This window comes from Mus musculus, chromosome 14 (genome assembly GCF_000001635.26).
Source record: "Mus musculus strain C57BL/6J chromosome 14, GRCm38.p6 C57BL/6J".
In the NCBI taxonomy this organism is placed as follows: Eukaryota; Metazoa; Chordata; class Mammalia; order Rodentia; family Muridae; genus Mus; species Mus musculus.
In genome coordinates this window covers 31,172,247-31,186,755 of record NC_000080.6, presented here as the reverse complement: position 1 = coordinate 31,186,755, position 14,509 = coordinate 31,172,247, and the positions used below count along the sequence as shown (strand labels likewise).

At 52.6% G+C, this 14,509-nt stretch overlaps 1 protein-coding gene across 4 annotated transcripts in view; it reads left to right on the top strand.

Annotated features, from left to right (window-relative positions):
* Positions 1–14,509, top strand: part of Nisch (nischarin) — a 35,899-nt gene that overhangs the window by 20,071 nt on the left and 1,319 nt on the right. Inside the window, exons 12-20 of one of the 4 annotated variants that reach the window (NM_022656.2) lie at positions 1,331–1,444; positions 1,706–1,814; positions 5,807–5,934; positions 6,871–6,920; positions 9,044–10,426; positions 11,870–12,500; positions 13,013–13,169; positions 13,564–13,692; positions 14,158–14,319. In NM_022656.2, coding sequence (NP_073147.2) covers positions 1,331–1,444; positions 1,706–1,814; positions 5,807–5,934; positions 6,871–6,920; positions 9,044–10,426; positions 11,870–12,500; positions 13,013–13,169; positions 13,564–13,692; positions 14,158–14,319 — 2,863 coding nt within the window. Of the gene's footprint in view, position 1; positions 1,445–1,705; positions 5,935–6,870; positions 6,921–9,043; positions 10,427–11,869; positions 12,501–13,012; positions 13,170–13,563; positions 13,693–14,157; positions 14,320–14,509 lie in introns of those variants that run through there. The other 3 variants (XM_017316116.1, XM_017316115.2, NM_001347583.1) reach the window with 3 other exon arrangements.

Genomic DNA, 14,509 nt, shown 5'->3' with positions numbered 1-14,509 from the left:
AGCCCCAGAAGCAGTAGCAGAGCCCAGAGAGACTGGCAAGGAAAACCCAGTCTGTCTGCAAAGGCAGATCGAGGTAAGGCTGTCCACTCTGTCCTTGTCTTCTTCTGAGGGACGTCTGCTCTTCAGGGCTGCAGTCCCCTGCTCCCCGTGGGAGTACCCCTGCAGACCCCACCTCTCTCCTGGCGCTCTTTATTCCCTGGCAGGCTTCATGGGTGCCAGGACTTCAAGCTTGGAGGGTTTCAGGAACACATGGGCACAGAAAGATTGTTTCCAACTTTTAAAAACTACATTGGAAGCTGAGCAGTGGTGGTTCACACCTTTAATCTCAGAACTCAGGAGGCAGAGACAAGCAGATCTCTGTGAGTTCAAGGCCAGTCTAATCTACAGAGCAAGTTCTAGGACAGGTAGGGCTACACAGAGAAATCCTATGTCAAAAAACAACAGATAAAACAATGATAAAAATTACATTGGATATTTTAGGTAAGGGGCCTAGACTAAGATGTCTAAAATTATATGTAGGCTTTTTATTTAATTTATGTGAGATGCCTAAAATTATCAGTTGCTTGGGTCCTGACTACACTGGTCACTGGTGCATGACTACAAGTCTTGAGATTTTTTTTTTCTTTACTGGATCAGTCCAGTCTGTCTGCTCCTACTGGCTCTGACTGGACAGGCGCCACCATGCTAACCAAGTAGGTCCTTACCCAGGTGTGCTCCTTCCCCTCAGCCTCCAGTGGGCCTCGTTTCCATTCCCATTCTCTCACAGTCCTTAGAACCCATTTTCTTCAGATCCCAGGCCAGAAGACACCAAGAGTCTGTTTGCCTCTCTCTCCAGACTTCTCTGTCCCCACCAGGTGTCATTTTGTCCACATTGTCCCTAGACAGTTATTATAAGATGGCATCTCTTGCTGGAGATGATTGCTTATACCTGTAATTCAGGAACTCAGGGTCCGAGGCAAGAGGGTTGCCCATGAGTTCAAGGCCAGCCTGCTGACAAAGTGAGACCCTATCTCGAATGAATGAATGAATGAATGAAAGAAAGAAAGAAAGAAAGAAAGAAAGAAAGAAAGAAAGAAAGAAAGAAAAGAAAAAGGAGGGAAAAAGAGAAAGCAGGAGATGGGGGGAGGGGAGACGACAAAAAGCTGTTTTTCCTTTTGTGACTCCAGAGCTGGAAAGCCTTCCCAGCTCCATAGTGTCTGTACCTGTCTTGTGCTTTGGGGTGTCCTTCATGTGGCCATTCTGCCTGCATGCCAGCCTACAGCTCTCCCTGCTTACCCAGAATGGGACTCCTGCCTTCTCCATACTGTAAGCTACTTTCTGGACTCTATAGATTTGTCTAGATGATGTCGCAACCACAGAGAAAGAGCTGGACACTGTGGAAGTGCTGAAGGCAATTCAGAAAGCCAAAGATGTCAAGTCCAAACTGAGCAACACAGAAAAGAAGGTGAGAATTTTAAGGATTCAGCTAAGGATGGCGCTTTTCTTGGGGAAACTGAGCCATGGGATCCCTCGGGGATCTCTGAGCATTAGTGCCCGTGCCCGGCCCTACCCCTGCCTGTGGAACCTTAGACTGGGAGTGCTATGGTGTAGTAATAATGGTGCTTTCTATGTGAGACCGGTGAGCTCTTCCTGGGCATCCCTGGCTGAGGCGGGTCTGTTCTTCCCGCTCTTTCCCCTCCTGGGCTAACTCCATACTCTTCCTCAGGCTGGTGAGGACTTCCGGCTCCCGCCTGCACCCTGCATCAGACCCGGCGGCTCCCCTCCTGCAGCTCCCGCCTCAGCCTCCCTGCCTCAGCCGATCCTCTCCAACCAAGGTAATCACAAGCAGGTCTTGCTCCCAGTGGAGTTGCTCAGCTCTGCCTGGATCGTAGGCAGGGCTGTGAGTGAGAGAAATGCTGGCACCTGCTTCCTGCAGGCTCAGGCACGGGGAGGGTGGCACTTTTTGCAGGCTGGCTCCTTGGGTGGCACGTGGCAGGGAGGTGCCTGGCCTGATTTCAGCACCGTTGTTTGCTTAGTGAGGACCCCCGTCCCTTATGTCACGTCAGTTCCTATAGGATATCGGGTGTTGGAGAGAACTAAGCAGACTCAGCTGTTGACTCAGAGGGATCTATTCCCCTGTGGCCATCATGGGCAGGTCAGCTTCTAGAAAGACAGGCCTTATTTAGAGCCCTTGACCCCTGTATACAGAGCTTTAGTGTTGTGATGCCTCTGTGGCACTCAGGTATGGCCAAACCCCAAAGTACTGCATTTATGGGACCAAGGTGGGCTGCCTGTCCCCATGGACCTGTGGACGAACAGTCCTTTTCACCTGCCCATTGTCTGCGAGAATTTTCAAAGGGCTTTCACCTCTGAACCCAGGCATCCTCGGAGATGAGTGAGTGAACCAGGTGGCATGAGCGTGGCTGCCGGCCTGGCCCCGACGGAAGAGGGGCAGGTATGCCGTCCCAAGTGGAGCTGAGGCTCGGGACACAGGAAAGAACGCCACCCGCCCAGGCTCCTGGAGACGCAGAACTTGGTGTGAGGTCTTGGGAAACTAGTTTGGCCCTAGGTTTTAAGAGCCAGAAATATATTTCTACTCCTTAATCTGGTGACCCCACTGGAGGAAACTTCTCTAGAGAGGGCTAAGATACTGAGGAAAGGGAAGTTCTCCCCACTAGCAGCACCAAACTGTGGTATGCACACCAGAAGGGCAGTGAAAGGCAGCTACGTCCCAGAACCCTCTACAACAGTCCTGTGAGGGAGAGAGGACTGAGCTGCAAAAAACACAGCGCTTGGCTTATGTTGCGGCAAAAGCCCAGAGCACCACAGCCTGAAGTCACAGCTGTGATGTACAGAAGAGAAATCATGAAAGCAGAACGGTAGAGCTAGGTGACAGCACATTTACCCATTAGCTTTGTCAAACTTTTGACGAAAGTTTTGATTTTTTTTTTTCCATAAAAGAGGAAGAAAGTTTGAGTCTGTGAGGAAGTTTCCCTGACCTCTCTTCAGCTCCCCACAGTATTGATACCACATAGAAAGCATGCAGCCATAGACTTCTGGGGACAGGGCAGTCGGTCCAGGACGAAGCCTGTTCTACCATTTGTTAAATCAGTGCGTGTGTGTGTGTGTGTGAGTGCATGGGTGCTGTGTGCATGCATGGATGCATGGGTGCTGTGTGCATGCATGAACAAGCAAGTGAAGAGCAAGTTGGCCAAGAGCAGGTCCTGGCTAGGCAGGAGGAATGGGTGTCTCCTCCAGGCCACAGCTGCCAGCAGCCACTGTACCTTGTGGTATTGAAGTCTCTGCAGCAGCCTGGGGCAAGCCTCATCTACCCCTTCCTTGCTGCCCTTTTACCCCTGGGTGCTTTGTAGTCTGCCCTTCCCCTGCCCCCAAGTCATTGGGCACTGAGAGATGTTGTCCCATATCTACACCTCTTGTAAATAAAACTACAGTGGATGTCTGTGTGTGCACATCTTTTTCCTTTGGGCGAGAAATGACAAAGGTCAGACCCCTGTCTGAGGACTCCTGGTGTCCCCTATCCCATCTGCTGAGTGGCCCTTTCTAACCACTTGTTTGTACAGGCCATGGTCCAGGAAGGAAGTGGACAGATTGTCCTGTCTGCATTTCCTCATGCCCAAACAAGGCTGGGGGTGGGGGATGGGGGTAGTGGCAAGAAAATACTGATTTTTTTTTCTTCCCTCACAAATGTGAGGCACCCACATGTATGTGTGTTTGGCCATGTGTTACTGGAGCTGGCCTGGGTGCACAGGGATTTTTCTGTGTGAGAACAGTGTTACTCACCTACCCTGGCCACTCAAGGCCTGCCTGAGGTGGGTGCTGCTGGGGAACCCCAGTCCTCTGGTCATCTCAGCTGTGAGAGCAGTGGAAGATTGACAGGGTCAGTGTCCAAAGTGCCAAAGTTCATTGCCCAGCCCTGTCTGGGGGCTGAGAGAAGGCTGTGCTGTAGACGTGATTAGACACAGGCAGCTGAGTTCCTGGCCCTGAGATCCTAAGCAACTTGTAGCCTCTTGGAAGCTGTTTTCTCAACCACAGAGTGGATACATCCTAACTTCATCGATTCTAAGATGCACACATTCCACCCTGTGACTTCTCTGAAATTGAGATGCGTCTTTCAGTCAGTGGCGTCCCCTAGTTGCTGTCAGCCAGCTGGTAATCGTGATGGAGCCGTGGGAATACCTTCTGTGGACATCGGCTATGACCAGGATGGCACCTTATCCACACACCTTAGATTTGATGAAATGTGGTAAATAACGAGAGGTGCGCGTGAGCTGATGGTGGGGAAGCGCTTGGCACTGCCGAGGCTAAGCAGGATTAGTCGGTAGGGGCTGCTTCCTGTAGCCTGAGTTGGGGTTTCAGGACAGTCCCTCCAAGAACATGGAGCTACTTGGGGACATAAGGCTTTGTGCCTATGGAAGAACGAGGTAGAACAGTTTGGGAATACTTTTAGGACTGCAGCAGAGTGGTATCAAAGATGAATCTTGAAAGCTGGGTTGGGTTAAGACATTTCAGCAGCAAGGGCGAGTGACATCCGCAGAGCCTGGGACGCTTCATGCATGTCTGTGCTTACCGCCTTCCTGCCCCGCAGCCTCTGCCGCTTCGTGGGGTATCTGGGCTTGAGCAGAGAACCTGCACCTTGGGAGTTGTCCTGTTGTAGGTAGCAGTCCAGCTGAATGGGATATCTGGGGGGCTCTTGGGAGTACAGTCATTTAATTGGGCCATGGTGGCTGTTGAGTAACAAAGCCAGTCTGTGGAGGGATGGCTCTTCTAGACCAGCTAGCAGCAATTTGAAACGCGTTGGTTGTTGTTTTTGCTGTTTGTTGTTGTTTTTAAAGTCAGGGGTTGGGGTTGGGGAAGAGCTTCCCCTTTAACCAGTGGCAAACTGGAATGCAGTAATGGCTCCAGACGGGCTATTCATAAAATCCCTTAGTGTAGCGTAAATAACCAGTGCATTTTAAGGAAAGTAGGCAGTAGTACAGGGCAGCCAGCAGGGCACCCTGGGAAAGCAGCCCTGTGGATTCAATACTAGCTGTGCTCAGCACTGAAGGAATCAAATCTGCAAAGCCAGGCTTCCTGGCGAAGGGGCCTGTACTTGGAACTTGTGAGCCCTGCAGAGATACCAGATGAGAACACAGGGTCACTTGTAGCCCTTTCTTTGGACAGTGTTCCAATATGCCCAAAGCTATCGATAAATAAATCACCACAGTGCTTTTCTGACAGGTAGACCAGCCTGTCCCCAGTACCCACCTCTTCCTAGTTAGGCTGGGCCAGGCTGTGTGGTCTAACCTTGCCACAGTAAGAGAAAAAGTAGTCTCCTGTTTCAGTTTGTCTTTCTTTGTGCAAGCGTTGTTTTCTGTGTTATCCCTGTTGGTCCTTCTTCTGTGGAATGTCTGTTCACAGTCTTTACATTCTCTTACAGTTCTCAAGCAGCTTGCTTTGAGAACTATAAGAGCTTGTAATCTGTAAGAGCTCCTTATAGATTGGCATATAGATCTTTGTTTATATTGCAGACACTTTGTTCTCTGTGCATTTTCCTGTCTTTGGAATGTACCTCTGGAGGTTTGGTCTTTATGGCTCCCTCCCTGCTTGTAGCCTCTCCCTACCGCACACTAGAGAGCAGCCACTGGGCCCATCCAAGGGCAAAGCATCTTACTGAGGAGTTACTCAATTACTGCCTCTCCTTTTTGTGACCCATATGATGATTTGGGGTCTGGCTAGTGCCTGGCCGTACCCTGAGCCCAAGGCCTAGCCTCTTCTTGAACAGCTGCTCTCCCTGCCCACCCCATCTCTGCCCACCCCGTCTCTGCAGGTATCATGTTTGTACAGGAAGAGGCCCTGGCCAGCAGCCTCTCATCCACGGATAGTCTGCCACCCGAGGACCACCGGCCCATTGCCCGAGCCTGCTCTGACTCCTTGGAATCTATCCCTGCAGGACAGGTAATGCCCTCACGTGCTCCTGGGGACTCTTTCCTCGGTCATGCTGCTGCTGTCTGACTTTGTGCACACTGAGATATGTGGCACATGTGGCGAGGATTTCTGGGTACTTTGTGTGTAATGTAGTCTTTCTCTTGGTTGTGTCTCTAGTTGGGTCATAGACCAAGTGCTTAAGGGTTTGAGTTTGGCTGCCTCTACCCCACGGGAGCAGGCAGTACTTTCTCTTGGGCCCTGAGGGCAAGGGAAGGTGGGCATTCTTTGGGTAAACATAAGCTGGATGTCCAAGGGGAATCTTCCCTAATGCCTAGCCCCACAGAGGCCACTCAGTCCCTTCCCACATGTCACCATGGTGGTCTGAACAGTGTGACTCTAGCTCTTCTTTGTAGTTGTTGTCTAGGTTTTTGGGACTCATTTCTGTGTCCCTTGAAAAGAGAGATGGAAACTGAGTGCCTGGTGCTGTGTGCTTGATGCCTGGGCCTTTCTGCTCCATGATTCTGCACAGCTAGGGTCATGGTCATGTGGTGCTAAGACGGTTTGCAGAGGCTTTGCCTGTCTTACCTCCTAAGGACTGGCACCTTAAGGAGAGTAAGGTCCTTGACCTAGTCTTAACCTGGTATGCAGGAAGCGCTGGGGCCTTGCCAGAAACAGTTTCCATCATGTGCACTGCTGCCTGCCTGGGGCCAGACCCAAACAAAGCACCTGATTCCTTGGGTGGCACAAAGGTCCCCCAGATGCCAGACATGCATGGAAACAGGCTCTGGTCCATGGTTGTGCATGTAAGTCAGGTCAGACAGGTGGGAAGGCAGCAATTCCCTGAGCTCGCCCAGAGTGGAGTATGGCGGTGACAAGGCAGCTTTACAGGCAGCTGAGGGCTAGCACCCAGTGAGTGCTGAGGAACAGCCGCAGCGGCGGTGGGCTCATGCTTCTCTCCTCTGGCAGGTGGCCTCTGATGATCTGAGGGATGTGCCAGGAGCTGTTGGCGGCGTGAGGTAAGGAAGAGGGGAGAGCCAGCAGGGCCAGCTGCACAGCTGTGTTCACGGCTGCAGACCGAGCAGACAGTGTAGCCTGGTCACAGAAGTCTCTCTATCAGGGGCAGTTGAGATGAGCTCCGTCTGGTTCTCCTCAGCTGCCTAATTGACATTATCTTACACTAGAAGTTGCCAAGTCAAAGCCAGGGTGGGTCTTGTCTGGTTTGTACTGGAAGCTAATGATACAGAGTTCTCTCTTTGTTTGTGGAGTTATTTTGTTTTTTGAAACAGGGTCTCATTTAGCCCGGACTGGCCTGGATCTTACCCTGCGTCTTAGGCTGGCCTCAAATTCATGGCATCCCTCCTCCCTCAGCCTCCTTAGAGACAGGCTTACAGCAGTCAGCCACCCCACCTGCTTTTATTATTACAGTTTGTTTGTTTGTTTTTGTCTTTGAGACAGGGCCTTTGTGTAGACCTGACTGTCCTGGAACTTGTTTTATAGACCAGGATGGCTTTGAACTCGAAAGATTGTCCTGCCTCTGCCTCCTATTGGCAGTGATTAAAGGTGTAAGCCATTATGCCTGGCTCCTGCTACTTTTTGTTGTTATTAGATTTGTTTCTTTTTCTGGGTGTGGTGGTGCACTTCTTTAATCCCAGCCCTCAAGAGGCAAAAGCAAACACATCTTTATAAGTTCGAGGATAGCCTCGTATACACTGGAAGTTCCAGAGCAGCTAGCACTACATAAAGAGATCCTGTCTCAAAACAAAACAAGCAAAATTCTGTTTATTTCATTTTAAGTGTATGAGTGTTTGCCTACATGTATATATGTGTGTACCACATGTATGCTTGGCACCTCTGGAGGCCAAGACAGGGCATCTCAACTCCTGTCACTGGAGTTACAGATGGTTGTTAGGTACTGTGTGGGTTTGGGAGACAAACCGAGATTCTCTGCAAGAACTCTGAGTACCCTTAGCTGCTGAGCCATCTGTTAAGCCTTTGGTTATTATATGCCTAAATGATTGTTTATACAGAATTACAGGGTAGGGTCAGCACACACATCATGAAATATTAGCTCCTTGGCCCTTTGCAGAAGTCTATTTTTATTTATTTGTTTATTTGTATGCTTAATTTTTTTTTGTTTTGTTTTTTGTGGGTTTTTTGTTGTTGAGACAGGGTTTCTCCATGTAGCTCTAGCTGTCCTGGAACTCACTCTGTAGACCAGGCTGGCCTCGATCTCAGAGATCTGCTTCCTTCCCTCCCCTGAGTGCTGGAATTAAAGTTAGCATGCACCGTCACCGCCTGGCTTGATTGATTGATGAGTGACTTTTGAGGCCAGATCTCTATATAGCCCTGGCTGGCGCAGGACCCACTATGTAGACAGGCTGGCTTCAAAACTGAGAGAGGGCTGGTGAGATGGCTCAGTGGGTAAGAGCACCCGACTGCTCTTCCGAAGGTCTGGAGTTCAAATCCCAGCAACCATATGGTGGCTCACAACCATCTGTAACAAGATCTGACTCCCTCTTCTGGAATGTCTGAAGACAGTTACAGTGTACTTACATATAATAAATAAATAAATCTTTAAAAAAAAAAAGCATGAATTGCTTTGCATGGTGATACTGGCCTATAATTTAAAAAAAAAAAAAAAAAAAACCGAGAGAGATCCACCTGCCTCTGCCTCCCTGTTCTGAAATTAAAGGCTTGTTCTACCTTGTTCTGGCTACAAAAGCATATTTCTAATTCTTGTTCATGGGAGGGTTGTAGAGGCCAAGAGGGGCTGAAATTTAAATGAAAAGGTCCTAGGACCCATCCAACTTGATTTACTGCCCTGGAAAACCAGGCTGTCAGTAGAAGTAGCCTTTTTCAACAATGTGATTCACACCCTGTAGCACTTGATTGCCTCTGACACCTGGCAGCATCTGAATGACAGAAGTTTGGTTGTGGCAGCCAGCGTGGTTTGGGCAGGGTGTGCTTCGCAGTATGTGGACGTGTGGACTCATCCTGATGGCAGCCACTTGACAGGCTCAGCTGTATGAGAGGCTCAGGAGACACAAGGATCGCCTCCCTAGGGTTAGGGGACTACATACGACAGCAGACTAGGGGATAGAATGTCCCTGTGTCTCTGACCCAGTCTCTTCTTGCACAGCCCAGATCATGCAGAGCCAGAGGTTCAGGTGGTGCCTGGGTCCGGCCAGATCATCTTCCTGCCCTTCACTTGCATTGGCTACACAGCCACCAACCAGGACTTTATCCAGCGCCTCAGCACACTGATCCGCCAGGCCATTGAACGGCAACTCCCTGCCTGGATTGAGGCTGCCAACCAGCGCGAGGAAGCCCATGGTGAGCAGGGCGAGGAGGAAGAAGAGGAAGAGGAAGAGGAGGATGTTGCTGAGAACCGCTACTTTGAAATGGGACCCCCAGACGCAGAGGAAGAGGAGGGGAGTGGCCAGGGAGAAGAGGATGAGGAAGACGAGGACGAGGAGGCGGAGGAGGAGCGCCTGGCTCTGGAGTGGGCCCTGGGCGCCGATGAGGACTTCCTGCTGGAGCACATCCGCATCCTCAAGGTGCTCTGGTGCTTCCTGATCCACGTGCAAGGCAGCATCCGCCAGTTCGCTGCCTGCCTTGTGCTCACTGACTTCGGCATCGCAGTCTTTGAGATCCCACACCAAGAGTCAAGAGGCAGCAGCCAGCACATCCTCTCATCCCTGCGTTTTGTCTTCTGCTTCCCACATGGCGACCTCACGGAGTTTGGCTTCCTCATGCCCGAGCTGTGTCTGGTGCTCAAGGTGCGGCACAGTGAGAACACGCTCTTCATCATCTCGGATGCTGCCAACTTACACGAGTTCCATGCTGATCTACGCTCCTGCTTTGCACCGCAGCACATGGCCATGCTGTGCAGCCCCATCCTCTACGGCAGCCACACCACCCTGCAGGAGTTCTTGCGCCAGCTGCTCACCTTCTACAAGGTGGCCGGGGGCTCTCAGGAGCGCAGCCAGGGCTGCTTCCCTGTCTACCTGGTCTACAGTGACAAGCGCATGGTCCAGACCCCTGCCGGGGACTATTCAGGCAATATCGAATGGGCCAGCTGCACGCTGTGCTCGGCGGTGCGGCGCTCCTGCTGCGCGCCCTCGGAGGCCGTCAAGTCCGCTGCCATCCCCTACTGGCTGCTGCTCACATCCCAGCATCTCAACGTCATCAAGGCCGACTTCAACCCCATGCCCAATCGAGGCACCCACAACTGCCGCAACCGCAACAGCTTCAAGCTTAGCCGCGTCCCGCTCTCTACCGTGCTGCTAGACCCCACTCGCAGCTGCACCCAGCCACGGGGTGCCTTCGCTGATGGCCATGTGCTCGAGCTGCTCGTGGGCTACCGCTTCGTTACCGCCATCTTTGTGCTGCCCCACGAGAAATTCCACTTCCTGCGAGTCTACAATCAGCTACGCGCCTCACTGCAGGACCTGAAGACTGTGGTCATCTCCAAGAATCCTTCAGCTAAGCCAAGAAATCAGCCTGCCAAGAGCAGGGCCAGGTGAGACGAGTGCAGGCTGTTGGGACCTAGGGTGTGGGGTTGGCTTAGGTATGGTCTCTGGGCCTTCGTGCTCTGTAGGACTCTCTCTTTACCTTCCCTCTCCCACTTCTCTGAGCCTTTGCCTCCATGAACTTAGTGCTAAGTGCTCCAGATCTCTAGAGCCTTAAAAGCAGCCCAGGCAAGTTGTTCCATGCAGGACGGGTTAAGGGAGCCAGCCCTGTCTTGCCCGTGGAGGACATCACCTTGTCCCCTGGCCCTCCCACTGTCCTCTCATGTGTACAAGTGTGGTTTCTGGGTGTCATCTTTCTCCTCCACCAGGCGACTCATCCAGTGGCTGGCTCTGTCAGCTCGGGAGTGTTCCATGGCCCCTATTCCTAAGACTCCCTCTCAGGCTTTTTTTTTCTTTTCTTCCTATCACAAAGTTTTTGTCAGGAAGGACTGAGTTATATCTAGCTTGGAATTCCCTCACAAAGAACCTTCTGAAGACCAGAGTGTATGGGTAGGTCATCCTTTTTTCAGCAGAGACTGAGGTAGCAGGAAGGGACTGGCAGCTTTAGCCTGTTCTCACTCCCCCTCCTCTTGTGAGGGCCCCTGCTCTCTCTTGCTGGATTTCCCACCTGTGGAGGAGAGGATCGAACAGTTCAGATTCTCTATGCTGGCAAAGTGCTGAGACCCTATCCTCCCCCCTGGGTCTCTCCTCTCCTCTCCTCTCCTCTCCTCTCCTCTCCTCTCAGTCAGTCCCCTGCTGATGACTCAAAGGGCTTTCAACTCTTACACTTGAATCCAGTGCCCCTCTTAAACCTGCACAGAGGAGGCTGCCCCCTACCTCCCCTCGCCATGTGAGGTTTAGGTACCTTGTCCTTCTTCCAAGCTACCACAAACCTAGCTTGCTCCTGGGACTGCTGCAGAAACCAGGCCCGAAAAGATGTATCAACACACCTGTGACAGCAGGAGAGTAACCTGGCAGCTTCATGGGATATTTGGACAAATGCAGGGTTACAGCCCTAGGGAGTCCAGCAGTTGGACTGGATCTGATGGAGAGAGCAGCATCCAGAGGACCCCACCCCTTCATTCAGTGTGGCCCCGTGGGCTGAATGCTGGGAACTCCCAGCTCCCATGAGATTTAGCTTTTGAACATTAATTATGACTGAGATAGAGCAGGACACCCCAGCAGGGCCGTGTGCAGTGGTGGCTGAGTAGGTGAAGTGCCAGGGCCACCTAAAGGTACCCCAAAACAAACTGAAGACCATGTTGAGTCGTGGTTCTTGCCACTGCTTGCATATACACACCCAGACCCTTTCCCTGTTCTGTGTGGTAGATCGCCCAGTGACTCCAAGAGTAGCATGGACTGTACAGGTGTCCACCACACTCTGATGTTGTGCAAATAACTTTCTATGGGCGCACATGTTCACTTGGCATTTCTTGGGTCTCTGGGAGATGTAGTGCTGAGCAGCGGCTACAGGAGACCCCAGCAGACGCTCCGGCTCCAGCTGCAGTCCCACCAACAGCTTCAGCTCCAGCCCCCGCAGAGGCCTTGGCTCCAGATCTGGCTCCTGTACAGGCCCCAGGAGAGGACCGAGGTCTAACTTCAGCAGAGGCTCCAGCCGCAGCAGAGGCTCCAGCCGCAGCAGAGGCTCCAGCCGCAGCAGAGGCTCCAGCCGCAGCAGAGGCTCCAGCCGCAGCAGAGGCTCCAGCCGCAGCAGAGGCTCCGGCCCCAGCAGAGGCTCCAGCCGCAGCAGAGGCTCCGGCCGCAGCAGAGGCTCCAGCTGCAGCAGAGGCTCCAGCCGCAGCAGAGGCTCCAGCTTCAGCAGAGGCTCCAGCTCCAAACCAGGCTCCTGCTCCAGCAAGGGGTCCCGCTCCAGCAAGGGGTCCCGCTCCAGCAGGGGGTCCCGCTCCAGCAGAGGCCCTGGCACAAGCAGAAGTCCCTGCCCAGTACCCAAGTGAGCGCCTAATCCAGTCCACATCTGAAGAGAATCAGATCCCTTCTCACTTGCCAGTATGCCCATCACTCCAGCACATTGCCCGTCTTCGGGGGAGAGCCATCATTGACCTCTTCCACAACAGCATTGCTGAGGTATTGGCCCAGGTGCTGGTCTCCCTGACTGGCACTTGTGTGGTGGGAGGTGTGGGCCCTGCTGTGGTACCAGTCAGTCCTGAGGGTGGGTATAGTTTGTGTTGGGGCATCCTCATGGCCCAGATTCCTCTTGACATAATGTGGTTTTGAGCTCCATCTGCTCACAGGATGGAGGATCTGGGTCAAGAGGTCTGCCACTTAGCTAGCCAGATGTGCCTTCAGTCATATCTGACTGTGGATCCCTGGTCCAGGTATAGATCCCCTTGTGTACCCCCTTTTGTCCCCTCTTCTCTGCTCTGAGTTCATTTGAAAAATGAGATGAACTTTGTCTCTCCTCATCCAAGGCCATGAGCAGTTCTGGAACACAGGAATCACCACATTAGCCAGACTCAGAAAGGGAGGGAGGGATGTGCTGCCTGGAGCCTGCACTCAAGTGTGGTCCAGGAGGAAGGGGGTGTGGCCTGCCCCACTCTCCTCGCCTGCAGGCTCCCACATAACCCCTCTGTGCCCAGGTTGAAAATGAGGAGCTGAGGCACCTCCTGTGGTCATCAGTGGTGTTCTACCAGACCCCGGGGCTAGAAGTGACCGCCTGTGTGCTGCTCTCTAGCAAGGCTGTGTACTTCATACTGCATGATGGTCTCCGCCGCTACTTCTCTGAACCACTGCAGGGTAGGTCGTCCTCCAGCCTGACTGTTCTCGGGTCAGGGGCAGGTTAAGAGCCAACTGTGGACTTGGGTAGAAGCTCTGGGCTCAGAGTCCCTGATCTGAGAAAAGGGTAACAGCAGCCCTTCCCTCTTAGAACTCACGGAGACCTAAGGCATGTGCCATGCCAGGGAATGCTTGGGAATTGACTGGTACATGCAGGGATTTGGCAGCCTCTGCCCTTTGGATCTCAGTAGGAACCTCATCCAGTGACCTGGTGACTCCACCGAGCTAAGCAAGATGAGACTCATCCCCACACCCAGTGTCCTACAGTCCTCCATGTGTGCAGGTGGTGCTGGCTCCTTGCCAGGCAACATTCCTGCCGGACATGTTTAACCTTAGCCTCTTCTCTCCATCACAGATTTCTGGCACCAGAAAAACACCGACTATAACAACAGTCCTTTCCACGTCTCTCAGTGCTTTGTGTTGAAACTCAGTGACCTGCAGTCAGTCAACGTCGGCCTTTTCGACCAGTACTTCCGGCTGACGGGTGAGTGACGTGATGTGTTTTGTCCCAGTTTGGGTGAAGGCCAGTGTCACCAGTGGCCTTCCACCTCGCACATGTAGGTACACTATCACGTGACACATATATCTCCACTTACAAGCCAGCCACTCGGGTAGGAGGAAGCGGCTTCGGGAAGTGCTGAGATGACAGGACTCCCGCCCCACGGTTTGTAGCAGGAGCTGGGTATACAGGGACCAGCAGAGTGGGCCCTGAACTTAGGGGCAGGATGTTTCTGACTCATACTTCCTGAAAGGAGAAAGCTAAGCCCTTTCCCTAATGCCTCTATCCCCTTCCAGAAAAATGTTTCAGCCCTTCCTGCCTGAGATAGGGTCATCTCCCCAGGCCCCATGATGCCCTCCCACATAGACCCTGTGGGTCCTGGTTTTCTGTGGGGGCCTTGCAGGGACGGGAATGGTGGCCTGTGCCTGTGACCAGCCCCTTCTTGTGCAGGCTCCTCCCCGACGCAGGTGGTCACGTGCTTGACTCGCGACAGCTACCTGACGCACTGCTTCCTCCAGCATCTGATGCTTGTGCTGTCCTCCCTGGAGCGCACACCCTCGCCTGAGCCTGTTGACAAGGACTTCTACTCAGAATTTGGGGACAAGAATACAGGTACCCTGTCCACCCCCAGAACCCTCACTGCCTCTGTCCCCACCTTTCCCTTGTCTCTGCCTAACTGACCAGGCTTTATGGATCATTTTCCATGGCAGAGGTTCCATCCCAGCAATCCCCAGGCAGCCAGCAGACCTCTCTCAGTCCTGGGCTCTAGCTTGAAGCACCCTCGACTACTCTCATTATGTGG